This window comes from Polyodon spathula, chromosome 19 (assembly GCF_017654505.1).
Source record: "Polyodon spathula isolate WHYD16114869_AA chromosome 19, ASM1765450v1, whole genome shotgun sequence".
NCBI lineage: Eukaryota > Metazoa > Chordata > Actinopteri > Acipenseriformes > Polyodontidae > Polyodon > Polyodon spathula.
Genome location: NC_054552.1, coordinates 5,484,253 through 5,499,607, shown reverse-complemented (window position 1 = coordinate 5,499,607; position 15,355 = coordinate 5,484,253). Strand labels below are relative to the sequence as shown.

The window sequence follows — 15,355 nt, the reverse complement described above, 5'->3', positions numbered from 1 at the left end:
TATTGCCTTCTTGAGAAAATGCTGGGAATGAATACAGATCTCTAATACATATCATACCACTGAGTCAGGAGAACTGAAAATCAACTGGCGTTCCCTGTGTCTACCAAAACAACTCCTTTCAACTCTTTATTCTAAAAAAATAGTTGCTGTTTCATTGCCATTAACACATAGTGGAGAATATGTGAGAAGAATCAAAATGATTCACAATGATCTTTTTCTTTTCTTAAATCCACTTACTTTGGCTTTCTTCAACGACTACTATTATGCATCTTAGTTCTGACTGATACCTGGAGAATACAACACAATAGCGTATCAATTAAGAACAATAAAGAACCACTTATTGATGAAAATGTAATAAAGAACAACAATACTTACTCAGCTGTAGTTTCTGCAATAAAACATATGGGAATATCTTCTCCTACGTCATTCGCAGTTGGGGTCCACTTAATCATTGCCTTGCCAACTCCAGTGACATTATTGTACTCAAATGTTTTTTCTATGTTTAGGGGCCCACTGATCTCGATGTCTTTTATCCTATATAAAAAGAATACAGATATAAAATACAATAACAGACAAATAAATAAATAAAATAGACAAAGACAGTGATTTTAGGGCTCATTCGTTCCAAATTGTTATTGGTGTGAACACACTTGAACCATTTTCTTATCTGTAATTGTAATTATAATTAAAGACATTGGGCTCTATGTCCTGACATTACTTACGTGTTCACAAGTACTGCAAATTCGTAACCTCCTTTCTTCGTTTAATTTCTGAATGCCACGTACTAATCAGCTATTTTTTGTGAACAACTACGGTAACTACGGTAATGTCACTGCAAGTTTACGAAAGATAAATGAGTGGTATAGTGAACAGAAAGAAGCAGTAAGCATATGTAGTAGGATTGAGCTATGGCTTCTGTAGACTCAGACCCTGATGCAACTATGTCACTGGCCAAAAAGAAAAGGAAAACTGAGTTCCACAAAGACGAAATTGACCTGTTAGTTAGTTAAATGGAAAACATAGGGCACAATGTAATTAAAATACAGGCAATGTTCAAAATTATATATATATATATATATATATATATATATATATATATATATATATATATATATATATATATATATATATATAAAGCATTTACCAATTATTAGAAAAAAGCTGTGTTAAAAATGATTGATGTCTTACTGTGATTTCGTTGATACTGCGGAGACAGGAAATGAAAATTCTTTACCAAGTGATGTGCTTATGAAGGTGCCATGGGTAAGAGTTGAAGTTGTATATTTTGGTATGTATTCCCCCAAAACATTGGATGGCACAGCACTACCAACTGGAATATATGTGAAGAAGTATAAGGCAAACAATGTCAATTGTCTTATTTGTTTCTCTAACATTGTCTACAGTTACACATACATTTGAAAAATAAATGCTCACCTATAACTAGAAATTGAAGAGGTATTTTGCTCAGTGGATCAGATGCATTTAGTGACACTGGGTATTTGACAGTGGAGGTCCCATCATTGTATTTTAATGTGGTGTTTTGCCTTGGAAAATCTTCCAGTACAAGTTCAAACACATGTACTCCAGGTGATGATGAGCCAGAAAATGATAAACTGCAGGCATTCTGGGGAAAAAATGTAAGCAAATAATAATTACATTAAATTAGCTAAATAAACTAAACTAATTAAATAAAATATACTTTTTACAATTCTTGTATTGGTATGTACAGGCAAGATATAATAATAATAATAATAATAATAATAATAAATAATAATAATAATAATAATAATAATAATAATGCTGTAATACAAACAAGTGCATGCATACATAGAGGATTCTCAAAATCACCAAATAATTACACACTACATGAAAGGTTAAATATATATGTATAAAATACTGCTTATTGAATTCAAGTCAAATACAGTCTGCATCATTTACAGGAGGCTTAGAGTATATGGCAAGGGTTTGGTGAAGACTGGTGTAAAATGAAGGCAGTTATTGTGTTCATCAGGTATCAGGTATAATATAATTCAATTGATGGATTTTTGCACCTTATATCTGAAGAGTAATACTGTAGTATTATATGTTACATAATCTATATAGCATCTATGGTTCTGCTGGGTGGACAAAAGATGACAACCAAAGTGTGAGCTAGTAGGTAGCCTTTTAAGAGAGAAAGCTTTAGCGCTCCTGTTGGAACACATATTACATTATAAATCCTCTTGAGTTAAAAGAAGAGCACGGAAGGCTCTGCATATTTTGTGCACAATTTTAATTTTAACATCATAATAATTTCACCCCTCCTTCAATTAAAGAAAAATATCCAGGTTGTTAGTCAATTTGTACTGAACTGTGCGTAATAACATAATTCAGAAGGGTACATTTTGTATAAATATGTTTAAGTACATTTACAAGGCTGTCTGGGACAGGCAGTCATTGAATTGCAGCTATTTCTTTTTGCTTTTATCTTACCTCATCTAGGGTAAAGCCTGGAACTGTTTTGCAGGTGCTACACTCCAAATTGTTTTTAATTCCATATCGACATCTTACATTATCACCATCGGGGTCATAGTCCAAAAAATTGTAAGTTGTAGGAGAGTTTTGGGGAACCCTTGAATAGAAATGAATAATTAAGCAGAGTAACCTGCTGTACTATAGTGTCTGTTTCAGATTTGTGTTTTTTTGTAAAGGTAATGATATAACATTAATAAACAATTACTCAAACTTAGAACTATACTTTAAGTCTACCCGTCAAAATGTATATATATACTGTGCAACACAACTTGTGTAAAATGTAGCATACCTGATTTGTGGAGGCATTGTCGTTATTGGGGATCTGTTGGGGTTTCCAGTATCTGATCTTCTTCCCAGATCAATATGAGCTATCATGCTCCACGAGCCAAGATCTTCTGTATTGTAGATCCAACAACAACCTTGATCCCTAGTTGTAATAATAATAATAATAATAATAATAATAAAATAAAAAAAAAAAATATATATATATATATATATATATATATATATATATATATATATATGATATAGATATCTAGCATGACTATATATATATATATATATATATATATATATATATATATCTACATATATATATATACTATATCTATATATATTATATATATATATATATATATATATATATAGAGGAGAGAGAGAGAGAGAGCGAGAGATAGAGAGAGAGAATAATAGAAGGGCTTCAGTGAGTTACAGGAAAATAATTTCATCTAGGCTTTTTGTGACATCATAAATTACAAGCCTCAAGGTGGAGTAATTTATAAACTGTCTCAGAAACCCGAGATGGAATTGTTTTCCTGTAACTCTCTGAAGAGGCCCATCTATTATATTTTTTTTATAATACATGGATACCCTTGTCATGCTACTATTAAAGAAGATGAAGGTCAGCAGTAAAGTTGTGTTTTTTTAAACGTAGTGTTTCAGTGCTGCACAGACATTTTATGTTATTAACCATTTGGGCTTCACCTTTATTTGGATGCTTGCTTTTGTCTTGTTTTAATTTCCCCTTCCTCAACAGTTTCTCTGAGATACGAATGTACCAGCTTTACATCATTTTTTTTTTCTTAACATATTCTCATTTTGTTGCACATTAATGAATATTTCTGTACTGTGGGTGTTGTCGAGACATTTTGTGTTTGAATTGAAAGTGACGGTCTCGAGGACTCGAATGGGTCAAAGTTCAAGTGTATTTTCCTCTAGAGGAATTATCACTTTTTGATGTCACTACTAGATAGATAAATTCCACCCCAGCAGCAACCACAGGGGATACAAGTACAATCTACTTTCTTTAAATGCAGTAAACATATCTTGAGATATACTATTAAATATTCTCAAGAAAAAATACACAGACAACAAAGAAATGATATCTGTTACAATCCCAGAAAATTTGGCACTCACATTTGTGCCCGTAAATAAGTCAACTGATAAATTTGTAATCCTCAACGACACACAACATTTCTTGTGCAGTTTTGTAGATACAGATGAAAATGAAGCAGGTGCCTCACAACTATCCAAAACTGCTTCTGATTCATTGGGTATTTTTCATCAGTACAAACAAAGCAAATCTACTTGGACACCACCTGGAGTATTTCAAGCCTTAGATTTTTTTCTATTGATAAACGTGAGAGAGAAACAAGCCAAATACATTTCCAACAACCCACAAAACATTTAAACTTAACTAAGGATAAATATTGTGCCTTACAGAACATAGACAGGTGCTGACATTATAATAAAACCTGTTGACAAAGGAGAAGCTGTAGTAGTTTGGAGCAAAGATCTTTATTTAGTGGAAGCCACAAAAAATTTTCAACACTAACCTACATAAAATGTCTTACACAGCAGTTTCAAACAACAATCACATCTACCATCAGGACTGCCATCTCTGATAACTTACTACCAAAATCTGCATCTAATCTAATTGTGGAAATCTCTTGTTGTACCATTTCTATTTGCTTCTGAAAATTCACAAGCCTGCCACCCCCTGGTCACCCCACTGCATCAGCAGAAGTCATTTTCAAGATTCTTGATGATACTTTCAAAGCCACTGTAGAATCCCTACTTACATATGCCAAAGACGAACCCTTTTTTGAAAATACTGGATAATTTTGCCTTACATAGAAACAGTGAAAATCTAATTCTCTTCACAGTGAATATCAAAAGCCTCTCGACAGTTATGCTCAACAGTGCATACTGTTTACAAGCCCCTCAGCACTTCCTTGATAAACGGACAGTAAAAGAGTCTGCAACTAATATTCTTGTGAAACTTGTAATTCCAAAGGGCAAAATCTTTTTGTACTAAAATGTATTATTCATGAGATATTTACTAGCACCAGTAAAGGAATCATATACTGCACTGGTTTGTCAAGTGTAACAAACTGTACATCAGAAAAACAAAACGCCATTTAGCTGATCACTTCATGGAACATCTATGAAGTAAAAGAATGAACACATCTACATCTCCTGTTGCATGACATTTCAACACATTTCAACACAAATGACCACACTTTTTTTCACAATTTTTTGGATAAATCAATACATTACCTTATATATATATATATTTATATATATATATATATCTAATAATATATATATTATATATATATATCATTTATAGTTTGTTACTATATACGATCATACACACTATGGTATGCTGTTACTAGCGACAAGATTTTTAAATACAGTATAAACAGTTTGAAACTGTGGTGTATTTACATTTGTATTATGTATTTTACATGCAAGTAGTTATAGGAAATGCATTTTGTGTGTGCTATAACATTTATTTATGTATTTATTTTGTATTATTTAATAATAATTTAATATAAACTTACAGTAAGTGAAAAGGTTTATCACTTCGTAGGCTTCTCGTAACAAAGCCCTCTACCTCACAGTTGTCTCCAGAGTGGTCAGGATCAGTTTCTCCATATTCAGAAATGGTTATGGTACCACAGTCTCCTTGATGGCATTTCCACGAAGACGTTGGCGAGCATGATCCAGTGTAGATTTCTGACGCTTTGAAACGGGAGTCCATCTGCAATCAAAATGTAACTTAAGTTCACTTAACTTAAATCAAAATGTTATTTAAGTTCATCAGACCTGAAGTGCATTTAAAATGAGTGATTAGTGATATAAAAACTGAGAATCTAGTTGAGATGGTAACTTGGTATTCACATGATTTAGATATTGAAAGTATTAGGTTTACTATTACTACAGCTACTACTACAACTACTATGAATAACAAGTATATCAGTAACTTGCATAAAGGAACACAATACATTTCATTAAAAAAAGGAAAAAGCAAAGCATTCATTGAAATAATAAGCATTTACCCTGATTGTTCCATCTGAATTCTTTCCCTTGGGTGTGAAAGTTAAAAACCCACCCAGGACAGGGTCTTCATTTGCAATGACAACGGAGAGCAGGCTACAGCAAAGTAGCAACTCAAGCAGACCCATTCTTGCCAGGCTTCTCTGTTTCAATGAACTGGGAGGCTAGACAAGTACTCACTTTTATACCTTAGCTGTAAGCTAAGATGTCAAATAATCATCATCAAGCAGCTACCCTTGAGGGCCATTCCATACAAGAACTGGAAACTGCACATTCCTGCCCAATGCAAACTAAAACAGGTTTTTCTAGTTATAATTATTTTATGATTTATATCCAGTATTGTATTGTTATTGCTCTAGAAACTTTTATAGAACGACATTTTGTCGTCTTTCATTTGATACATGTAACTTGGTTGTAGTTGAATAGAGGTTGATTTGCAATTTGATTGGTTTACTGTGGCAAAGTGGTAATGAGTAGAGCAGGTGTATAGCAGGTGAAGTGCTGATGCAGTAATCCAAAGAAGAAACAGACAACAAAGTACAGGTGAAATGGGTTGTTTTAATGGTTTATAATCCAATGATCTGATGAACAGACAGTAAATAATACAGAGCATGCAATACACAACAATGTATACTGCACAGTAGTGAAAAAGGGTTGCAGTCCTGTAAATAATAAGCACAGTACTAACACACACAATTAGACACAAACACACGATCACAAGACCAAAGTGAGTGCTCTTAGTGCTTGTGGTGAAGTACAATATAATATGTGTTACAATGGTGAGCAAGTAGTGAACTGTTGTCCGGGTTTAGTGCTAGCCGTGAGTGACAGTCTAGTCTTAAAGAAACAAGACAAACAAGATGATATAGACAGACTGACAAAAACAAACAAAACACTTGTGTTCTTTATAACCCTAACACAAACATGGGTCCTTTCAGTTCTTTTGCATAACCATTTACACAGGAACAGATCACACCACTACATCCCCTTTATATACCATCAAACATGACCCCTTGGTTAACTAGCACATCTGCTCCTCCAATCCGTGAATGCTACGCCGTTAACCTTCCGGTTCAATGGTTTAGTGTACCTTAGCTCCGCCCCCTTTCTAGATGTCTGACTTCCGTCGAACCCTGGGAATTAATCCATGGTACTCTATTCCCTTTACACAGCACCCTCACAGATAACACCAAGAATCATTCGATCTCTGTCACATTTACACACAACTTTTTGTAGTTGTGTGATCCCATTGAAGTGCATTGAAACTATTGTGTTGCTTAAGTAGTGTCTTTAGCACAGTTTAGGAGCTGTTAACCAGTTCCCTTGCAAAGTGAGGGTGGAGCCTACTTAAGCTGAATGAATCTACTAGTGGTCACTCAGGTAACCAGAGTCAGAGGCAGATAGGTAAGTGATCCTGCTTCAAGTAATTAACAATGTCTGTATTTAAGTAACATTATAAAGGTGTGTGAACAGGATGGCTTTGCAGGGGTGACATCAGACCAGAAACACACTCCACAACCAGGACTGGCAGATGAAAACTGAGACGCAATGACTGTGCTCATTGTTTTATTAAATAATAATAATTAAGCAAAACATTTAAACAAAAACAGCACACCAGAACAGGACACGGCACTTGCAGCCAAAATAAAAAGGTAAACAAAACAGACAACACTAAACAAGACAGTGGACAAACAGGCAAACAAGTACCGTGCTGGTTTTTAGCCAGCACGCTGTAGCAATTGCTTAATCACTCTCCTCTCTCTCACCCATTGTCCACTTCCTGAACACACAACCCCGAGTGAGTGAAAACATGCTGTTTTTATGCAGCTGTACCGAGACTCGATTGCTAATCAATTGTTCAATTGGAGTCTCGGTACAACTGCATGTGAATTAATTAAGTGTAATTTCCCGTGCTCACATATTACATTTTACCTGCACGTGACTTGCTGTGCAATCCTCGTGCCTAAATACAAATATGCATTTTAAACGCTTATGCTCGTAACCCATATTTATATCCTGCGTATTTTATACATAAACACCAACATTAACACACTAAATACAACACAAAACACTTAATATTCTTAATAGTTTTAATTAGGTGATTTACTGTTTGTGATTAGTACCAGGTGAGTGTAGTTAAACTGAATAGAGGTTGATTTGCAATTTGATTGCTTTCCACACAGCTTTTATCTAGTTAGTATAATAGACAGCTAGCCTATTTGTGCACCAGCACAAACCGCCAGCCCAACTAAGAGCCTCTCTACCAAAGAGCAGGGAGTCTAGCTGTGGGAGTCCAGCAAGGCATGACCTGCAAGGAGAGGCTGTCGGAGAAATTCCGAACCTAGCAGCTCTCTGGAAGACAGCAACTACTAGATAGGTCTGTACCCTCCCCCCACCGCTCCTGCTCCCACTACTACTGTCTCTATCTGTCTCACCTGATCTGCTATGACTGTCTCTCACATCCCTGTCACTCTGTCCCCTCTCTAACTTCATCTCTCTGCCTCTCCCCCCCTCCCACTCTCTCCTCTCCTGCACTCTCTCTGGTGCCCTCGGAACTGTCACTTCTCTGCTAACAAAGCTGATTTCATCTCTGCTTTTGCCTCCTACCTATCTCTCAATTTCCTTGCTCTCACTAAAACCTGTCTCTCTTCTGATAGCACTGTCACTCCTGCATGCCCTGTCCTCTCTCTACATCCTGTCCCCTCTCTACATCCTGTTAGACTGGTTAGGTTAGACTGGTCTTCTCCTCTCTCCCTCCTTGCTCTTTTCTGTCCCCTCTGAACTCTCCTCACTCTCTATTAACACCTTTGAATTTCATCCTGTCCAACTAATCTCTCCCGGTCAACTTCTGCTAATTGTACTGTACCGTCCCCCCGGATTTCTCACTCACTTTCTCAATAAACTCGACTATCTCCTCTCCTCCCTCACCTCTCTGTCTATCACAACTGTCACGTTAGGTGATTTCAATATCCATCTCTCCAACCCCACACACTCTGCTGGATTCCTTCCTCTCCTTCACTCCTTCAACTTCTCTCTCTCTCTCTCAATCTCCTCCTACCCACAAAGTTGGCCATCAAATGGACCTCACCTTCTCCAGGGCCTGCTGCCCCTCCATCCTCTCTGTCACCCCTCTGGAACTCTCTGATCACTATTTCATCTCTTTTTTTCTGTCTCTCCCTACTTCAACTCTGTCACCTCTTGTCGTAACCTCCACTCTCCTGCTCTACTCCCCTTCATCTACCTTCTCAACACCTCTCTCCTCTCTTGCCTCTTTCCCTCTGCCTTCAAACAAGCCTCTATCACCCCCCCTCCTCAAAAAACCTACTCTTGACCCTACCTCCATCCAGAACTACCATCTTGTCTCCCTCTTACCTTTCTTCTCTAAAACCCTTAAGCGGGCAGTACACCGCCAGCTCTCTGCTTTCCTGTCTAACCACTCTCTGCTCGACCCTCTCCAATCTAGTTTCCGCTCTGCTCACTCCACTGAAACTGCTGTCCTGTCTGTCACTAACTCTCTAAACTCTGACCGTGCTGCCTCTCTCTCCTCTGTCTTAATTCTCCTCGATCTCTCTGCTGCCTTTGACACTGTCGATCACTCTATTCTCCTCTCTCACTGACCTGGGAATCTCTGGCACTGCTTTGGCCTGGTTCTCCCCCTACCTCTTCAACTGCAACTATCAGGTAACCTGGCACGGCTCAACCGCCACACCTCACCCTCTCTCAACAGGAGTCGCCAAGGATCAGTCTTGGGTCCTCTCCTGTTCTCTGTCTACACCCATTCCCTGGGCCCCCTCGTCGCTATGCTTTCTCATACCATTTCTATGCTGATAATGCTCAGATCTGAGTATCATTCCATCAGTAATCATCATTTCTGCTGAACAGGCCTCCTGTAAACTGGCCTTGTCAGCAGTAAACGAGTAAAGTACTGCATAAAAACGTCTTAAGTATACAGAAAACGATCAGTATTTACGTTATGTGCTTCCTAAAATATAGTCTTGAGAAATATTGTATAATATCAAAAACGACAATATACATATATTACATATATTAGGGACTATTATAAAACATAAAATAAATAATACAGTATCACCATAACTGTCATATCTTGAGTGAAGACCGACACGTGGATTTTCTGTTATTAATATTAACTTTTATTTTCAACGCCACAACATAACTACAAAGCAGCCATGTTTGTTTTCTGGAACAATCGACAACAATACATACATCCTCAAGAGGGCTATAATTCCTTTAACAGCAGTGCTACCACCACATGCTCATTAAATAAAGTACTGCAACCATCTAGTAAAAATAAAATTACACCTTTGCTAAGATTAATACTGTTGCTGAATTATTGTGGGCAGCAAACAAGTAACACTGATTGGCTGCTCACTGCTCACAGACCTCATTGAACAGCTGTGCAACTTTAAGGATTTGACTGTGAGAGTAAGTGCATGTTATGGCGATTTAATATTAATAAACAGAAAATAAATAGCGACATTAGCTTATTAGTGGCTGTAAGTAAGTATTAAATAATAATAATAATAATAATAATAATAATAATAATAATAATAATAATAATAATAATAATAATAATAATAATGAAACGCGTTTGCATGCCAACTCCAGATTTAGCCTAACTAACTTATACTAAACTTACTTAAACTTAGCTAAATCTGGAGCTTTTTTTGTTGGATTTATTTCACATCCCGGATTTAATGGCACGTTTACACTAGCCGTTTTCAGGACAGCTTTGGGCCGTCTCAGGTCTTTTTTCTGCAGTGTAAACGCACACGGCCTACTCTCGGCTGTCCTAAAAACGGCCAACTTAAGATATGGCTCAGCGCCAGCTTAGGTCCGTCTGAAAGGCAGTGTAAACTCACCCAACTTTAGCGCGGCTCACGCATGACGTGAGTGCCGCTCGGCTCCTCCCCCACGGAATCTAAACAGGAAGAAGCTGCAGAAAACAAGAATAACGACTTGATACTGAAGCGTCCTGAATATTTGAACTTATTATCTGTAAATTAAAATATGTCCTTTTCTGGAAAATATGCTTCCTTTCACTTACTGTACTGTACTCTCTGTGGGAAATTGAATATAATTCCCCATGAAAAGGTGAGCTGGGAAACTCCAGCAACTGCACCCTGTAGATTGAAATGTGCCAGAGGTAAATGAATACAATAGTTTCACTAGAGCAGGCACAGCATTACTCCTGCCAGTTGTTGACTCGAGATCAGCTTGTAGCTGATCATACAATGCCAATATAATATCTGGTTGCTGTGGTCTTTTCTGTCTGAAGTGGTCCAATCTGTTTCAAAGTGTCCTAATGGAGATGGGATTCTAATTCAAACAGGCCCTGTGCTAAAATAAAAAGCATCTGAAGTGGGTGGATTGACTCTTTGACTATATTAGGGAGCCCAGTGTGCTGCTAAGGATTGTTGTGATTTTAGAGGATGAAATGGATGATGTAGCTGTCCCCGTTGTCTCCAGCACCAATTCAAAAGGGACAAGAAATAGCGACAGTGGACCCAGCCGGCATGGGCAGGGCGACCGGAGCAGGTGCCGGCAGAGTTGATAACTATCTATTAAATATCTATTTTTTATACTTTACCAGAGAATAAAAACAGCACACAACGATTATGTGTCCATATTAAAATCTCCCTGCCTCACAGCTATGCGTGTACGTGAAGTGAAAGAAAGCAAGATTCAGGGGGTGCAGGTTGGCTGGATTGATCTAGACGCAGATTCTGCTACAGCATATGGCCCACGGCCAAATTGGGGCCAACACATGGTTGGCTTTTGTTTGGTAAATCTTATAAAAATTGCATGTTGGCGGCAAGGCCCATACACACGTGTGACGCACAGAAGCTTGTTTTTGGGTTATTTTTGTTTTGTATGACAGCATGATAGAGTTATTTTTGTATTGTATGACAGCTTCGCATTCCTTCTCACACGAGCTGCTTCCATGTTACTACCTGGAAGGAAACAACACCTAATCCTAAGGCAGAGGTATCAGTCTGCAGAATCATTTTTAAAATCCTGCTCCTGTGGATTAGCTGACTGCCTGTCACACTGCATCGTTAATTTAGTTTTATTAGTTATAGCACACATGATAGAGACTGTAAATGTGTCAAGCTCAATTTACGCATTCATTTCTTTAAGTTTAGGAATAAACTTAAAAACTTCACCTGTCTCAAATGTACACAGTATGCCTCTTTAAATATGAGAACCTTTTTCTTTCAATAGGGGGTTGGAACTTTAGAAAAGCAGTGCAACAGCTAAACTATTTATTAATTATATTGTTGAATAGGGAGCAGAAGGGTTTTAGAATGTCTTGTGTAATGTGATTCCTGTTCAGCATCCTATCGTTCTGTGTCCAAATTCACAGGCTGTTCGGCACTCTGATTAGCAATCTGTGTAGAAACCATGAACAGATCATACAGACATATAAAGACTTGAGGATTAAATGTTAAAACGATTTGCCATAAATGCTGTATTTCCAATAACTGTAAGCAGGAATTGTTGAATAGAGAACAGATACTGGTTTGACATTACCATTGTTTGTGTGATTCATTGCTTTGTTGATCAGTGTGGGTGCGACATAACTTGTTTAGCCAGATTCCTGTCGATGATGGATGTTGTGGCAAAGTACTAAGTGTTAATGTTGGTGTATAGTCATTGGTACAAGGGATATAAACGGGTCTGTGTAACACGAGTGTTTAAAATGTGTATGTGTATTTAGACACAACGATTGCACAGTACTTCACATGCAAGTAAAACGTAATAATATGTGAGCACGGGGAATTGCACTTCACGTGCAGTTGTATGGCGACTCCAATTGAATGATTGATTAGCGGTCTAGTCTCGGTACAGCTGCATAAAAGCAGCATGTTTTCACCCACTCGGGGTTGGGTGTTCGGTGAGTGGAGAACGGGATTGGAGACGGAGGTAAAGAGAATAAGAATAGTTAAAGTTAATCATTATCGTTAAAATATCTGTTCACCGTGTTTTGTCTGTATAGTCCGTTTTGTTTGTCTTTTTATTTTGGCGACGAGTGCCGTGTCCTGTATTTTTGTATGTTACAACCGTTTATTTTCTGTCTGTCTGTTCATTCATTAAATGCTGAGCGAAGCCATTTGCTCAGCTCTACCAAACTCCATCTCTCTGGTTGTTTATTTCCTGTTTCTGGTCTGACGTCACACACTCCGGCCGTCTTTGTGACAACGTGTACAATGTGCATGCAGAGCTTCTACATGAGATCAATTTAGGCAAGATTAACGTTTGGCAACTTTCTGATGATCACACAAGCAAATCCTATTGAATGTGTCACCATTTGTAAATATATTAATTAAAATAAATTACTCAGTAACCCCCCCCCCCCCACTGCAGTTTGGAAATATTATTTTGGTTCATTTCGGATGCACACATTTTGTTAATTAATCAATTAATAAATCAAGTAATTATTTTCTCCCATTTTAAGTGGGCTTTTGATTTAGCTGATATGGCGCCACTTGTCTCCTCAAGTCTCCACTGCTGGTCTCCTGAAACCAAGTTCACAGCAACTAAGTACTCTGTGTTCCCTCAGCTTTAAAATTAAGTTAAACAAACTAAATATTCAATTGTCTTTTTAATAAGAGCATCCATTATCTATCTATAGTATACACACACTTACTTTTTAAATGGCTTTATAATACAGCTATTTTTTTCTTTTTTCGTTCTGCTTATTCAATTTAGTAGTATGCATCATAGTATAATGTGCTGCACAAAGCTGGAAGACTCCTTTCTGACCAAAGAGCAGAAATAGAATAAGCTACTTTTAACTAAGGAAAAGTGATGTGTCTTTCACACATATATATATTATATATATATATAATTATATAATATATATCTATATATTATATATTATCTATATTATATATTATTTAGTAAATGGTAAAATTTTTTTCTTCACAAGTGACTAATGTGGCTTACTGTGATTTCGTTGATACTGCGGAGACAGGAAATGAAGATTCTTTACCAAGTGTTGTCCTTATGAAGGTGCCATGGTGAACAGCTGGAGTTATGTATTTTGGTATGTATTCCCCCAAAACATTGGACGGCACAGCACTACCAACTGGAATATATGTGAAGAAGTACAAGGCAAACAATGTCAATTGTCTTATTTGTTTCTCTAACATTGGCTACAGTTACACATACATTTGAAAAAGAAATGCTGACCTATAACTAGAAATTGAAGAGGTATTTTGCTCAGTGGATCAGATGCATTTAGTGACACTGGGTATTTGACAGTGGAGGTCCCATCACTGTATTTTAATGTGGTGTTTTGCCTTGGAAAATCTTCCAGTACAAGTTCAAACACATGGACTCCAGGTGATGATGAGCCAGAAAATGATAAACTGCAGGCATTCTGGGGGAAAATGTAAGCAAATAATAATTACATTAAATTAGTTAAATAAACTAAACTAATTAAATAAAATATACTTTTTATAATTTTTTGTATTGGTATGTACAGGCAAGAATGCTGTAAAATAAGCAAGTGCACGTATACATAGAGGACCCTCAAAATCACAAAATAATTATATGTGTGTGTGTTTATGTATATTAAGAACTTAGTCTAGCAAGTATATTCGGAAGAAAAAAAATGTATGGAAAATCATCTAGCTAGTATATATCTTGCGAATAACCTGAAAATGACACGTAAATTAGGCTATGACATCACGAAACGACACGGGAATTCCCACTGACTCGCTAGAATGTGCAGTGGATGGAAAACCATCGTTTCACCCTTACTTCGCTACTATTTTTGTAATAATTTTATAAACTCGCTCGATGAATGGATGGAAAGCGCAGTCCTTGTGTCAGGGACAATGATATATCACTTTCCCTCACTGCAGGATTAATTTCTTGGATGTTTTGAATCAGTTTATCTTGGACACTGTCAGGGGGATTTGTTATTTATTTATTTATTTATTGCACTGAACCTTTACAGATGTGCACACATGTGCTCCCTGTCTGTCTCCATACAGTATACCTCTTTTAATGAGTTATCAATTAACAAGTCAGTAACATTTTAGTCAGGAAAACTCATGCGATAGAAAGAATCATATTTATTAAAACTTAGACAAGACAATATTACGTTATACATATTTTCATTACATCTTTGGGCTTTGACCTCGCACTTCGAGTTATCCTTGCACGTGCAAGGGGCAGGACAGCTGCCCTCCCCCTTAGACAAAGCAGAAAAACAGGTGGAATGCAAACTCTGACGCACACCAGGGCCAAGTGGATTGACGTATTGTTAATAGATTGACATAGGACTTAGATACTTGTCATTTGACTGACAAATGTATAATGTTTCATGTTTACGATTTCAATATAGTTTAAAAATCAATTCCCTGCCTGAACCACCGTTTTGCTGAATTGTATTGAAATAATATTAACAATGCATTACTTGTATAGAGCATTAGGGCATTGTGAGAGGGTGTGGGGAATTCACTGGGCA

At 37.0% G+C, this 15,355-nt stretch overlaps 1 protein-coding gene across 2 annotated transcripts in view; it reads right to left on the bottom strand.

The window, feature by feature from the left end:
- The window catches only part of LOC121294936, a 29,270-nt gene extending 15,014 nt beyond the window's left edge, over nucleotides 1-14,256 (bottom strand). Inside the window, exons 1-8 of one of the 2 annotated variants that reach the window (XM_041219155.1) lie at nucleotides 5,859-5,992; nucleotides 5,361-5,560; nucleotides 2,804-2,941; nucleotides 2,473-2,611; nucleotides 1,435-1,624; nucleotides 1,189-1,330; nucleotides 376-534; nucleotides 238-287 (exon numbers count right to left, since the gene is read on the bottom strand). In XM_041219155.1, the coding sequence (XP_041075089.1) occupies nucleotides 238-287; nucleotides 376-534; nucleotides 1,189-1,330; nucleotides 1,435-1,624; nucleotides 2,473-2,611; nucleotides 2,804-2,941; nucleotides 5,361-5,560; nucleotides 5,859-5,984 (1,144 nt within the window). In that variant the 5' untranslated portion in view covers nucleotides 5,985-5,992. Of the gene's footprint in view, nucleotides 1-237; nucleotides 288-375; nucleotides 535-1,188; nucleotides 1,331-1,434; nucleotides 1,625-2,472; nucleotides 2,612-2,803; nucleotides 2,942-5,360; nucleotides 5,561-5,858; nucleotides 5,993-13,824; nucleotides 13,967-14,070 lie in introns of those variants that run through there. The other variant, XM_041219156.1, reaches the window with a different exon arrangement.
- Between the last annotated feature and the right edge of the window lie 1,099 nt (nucleotides 14,257-15,355).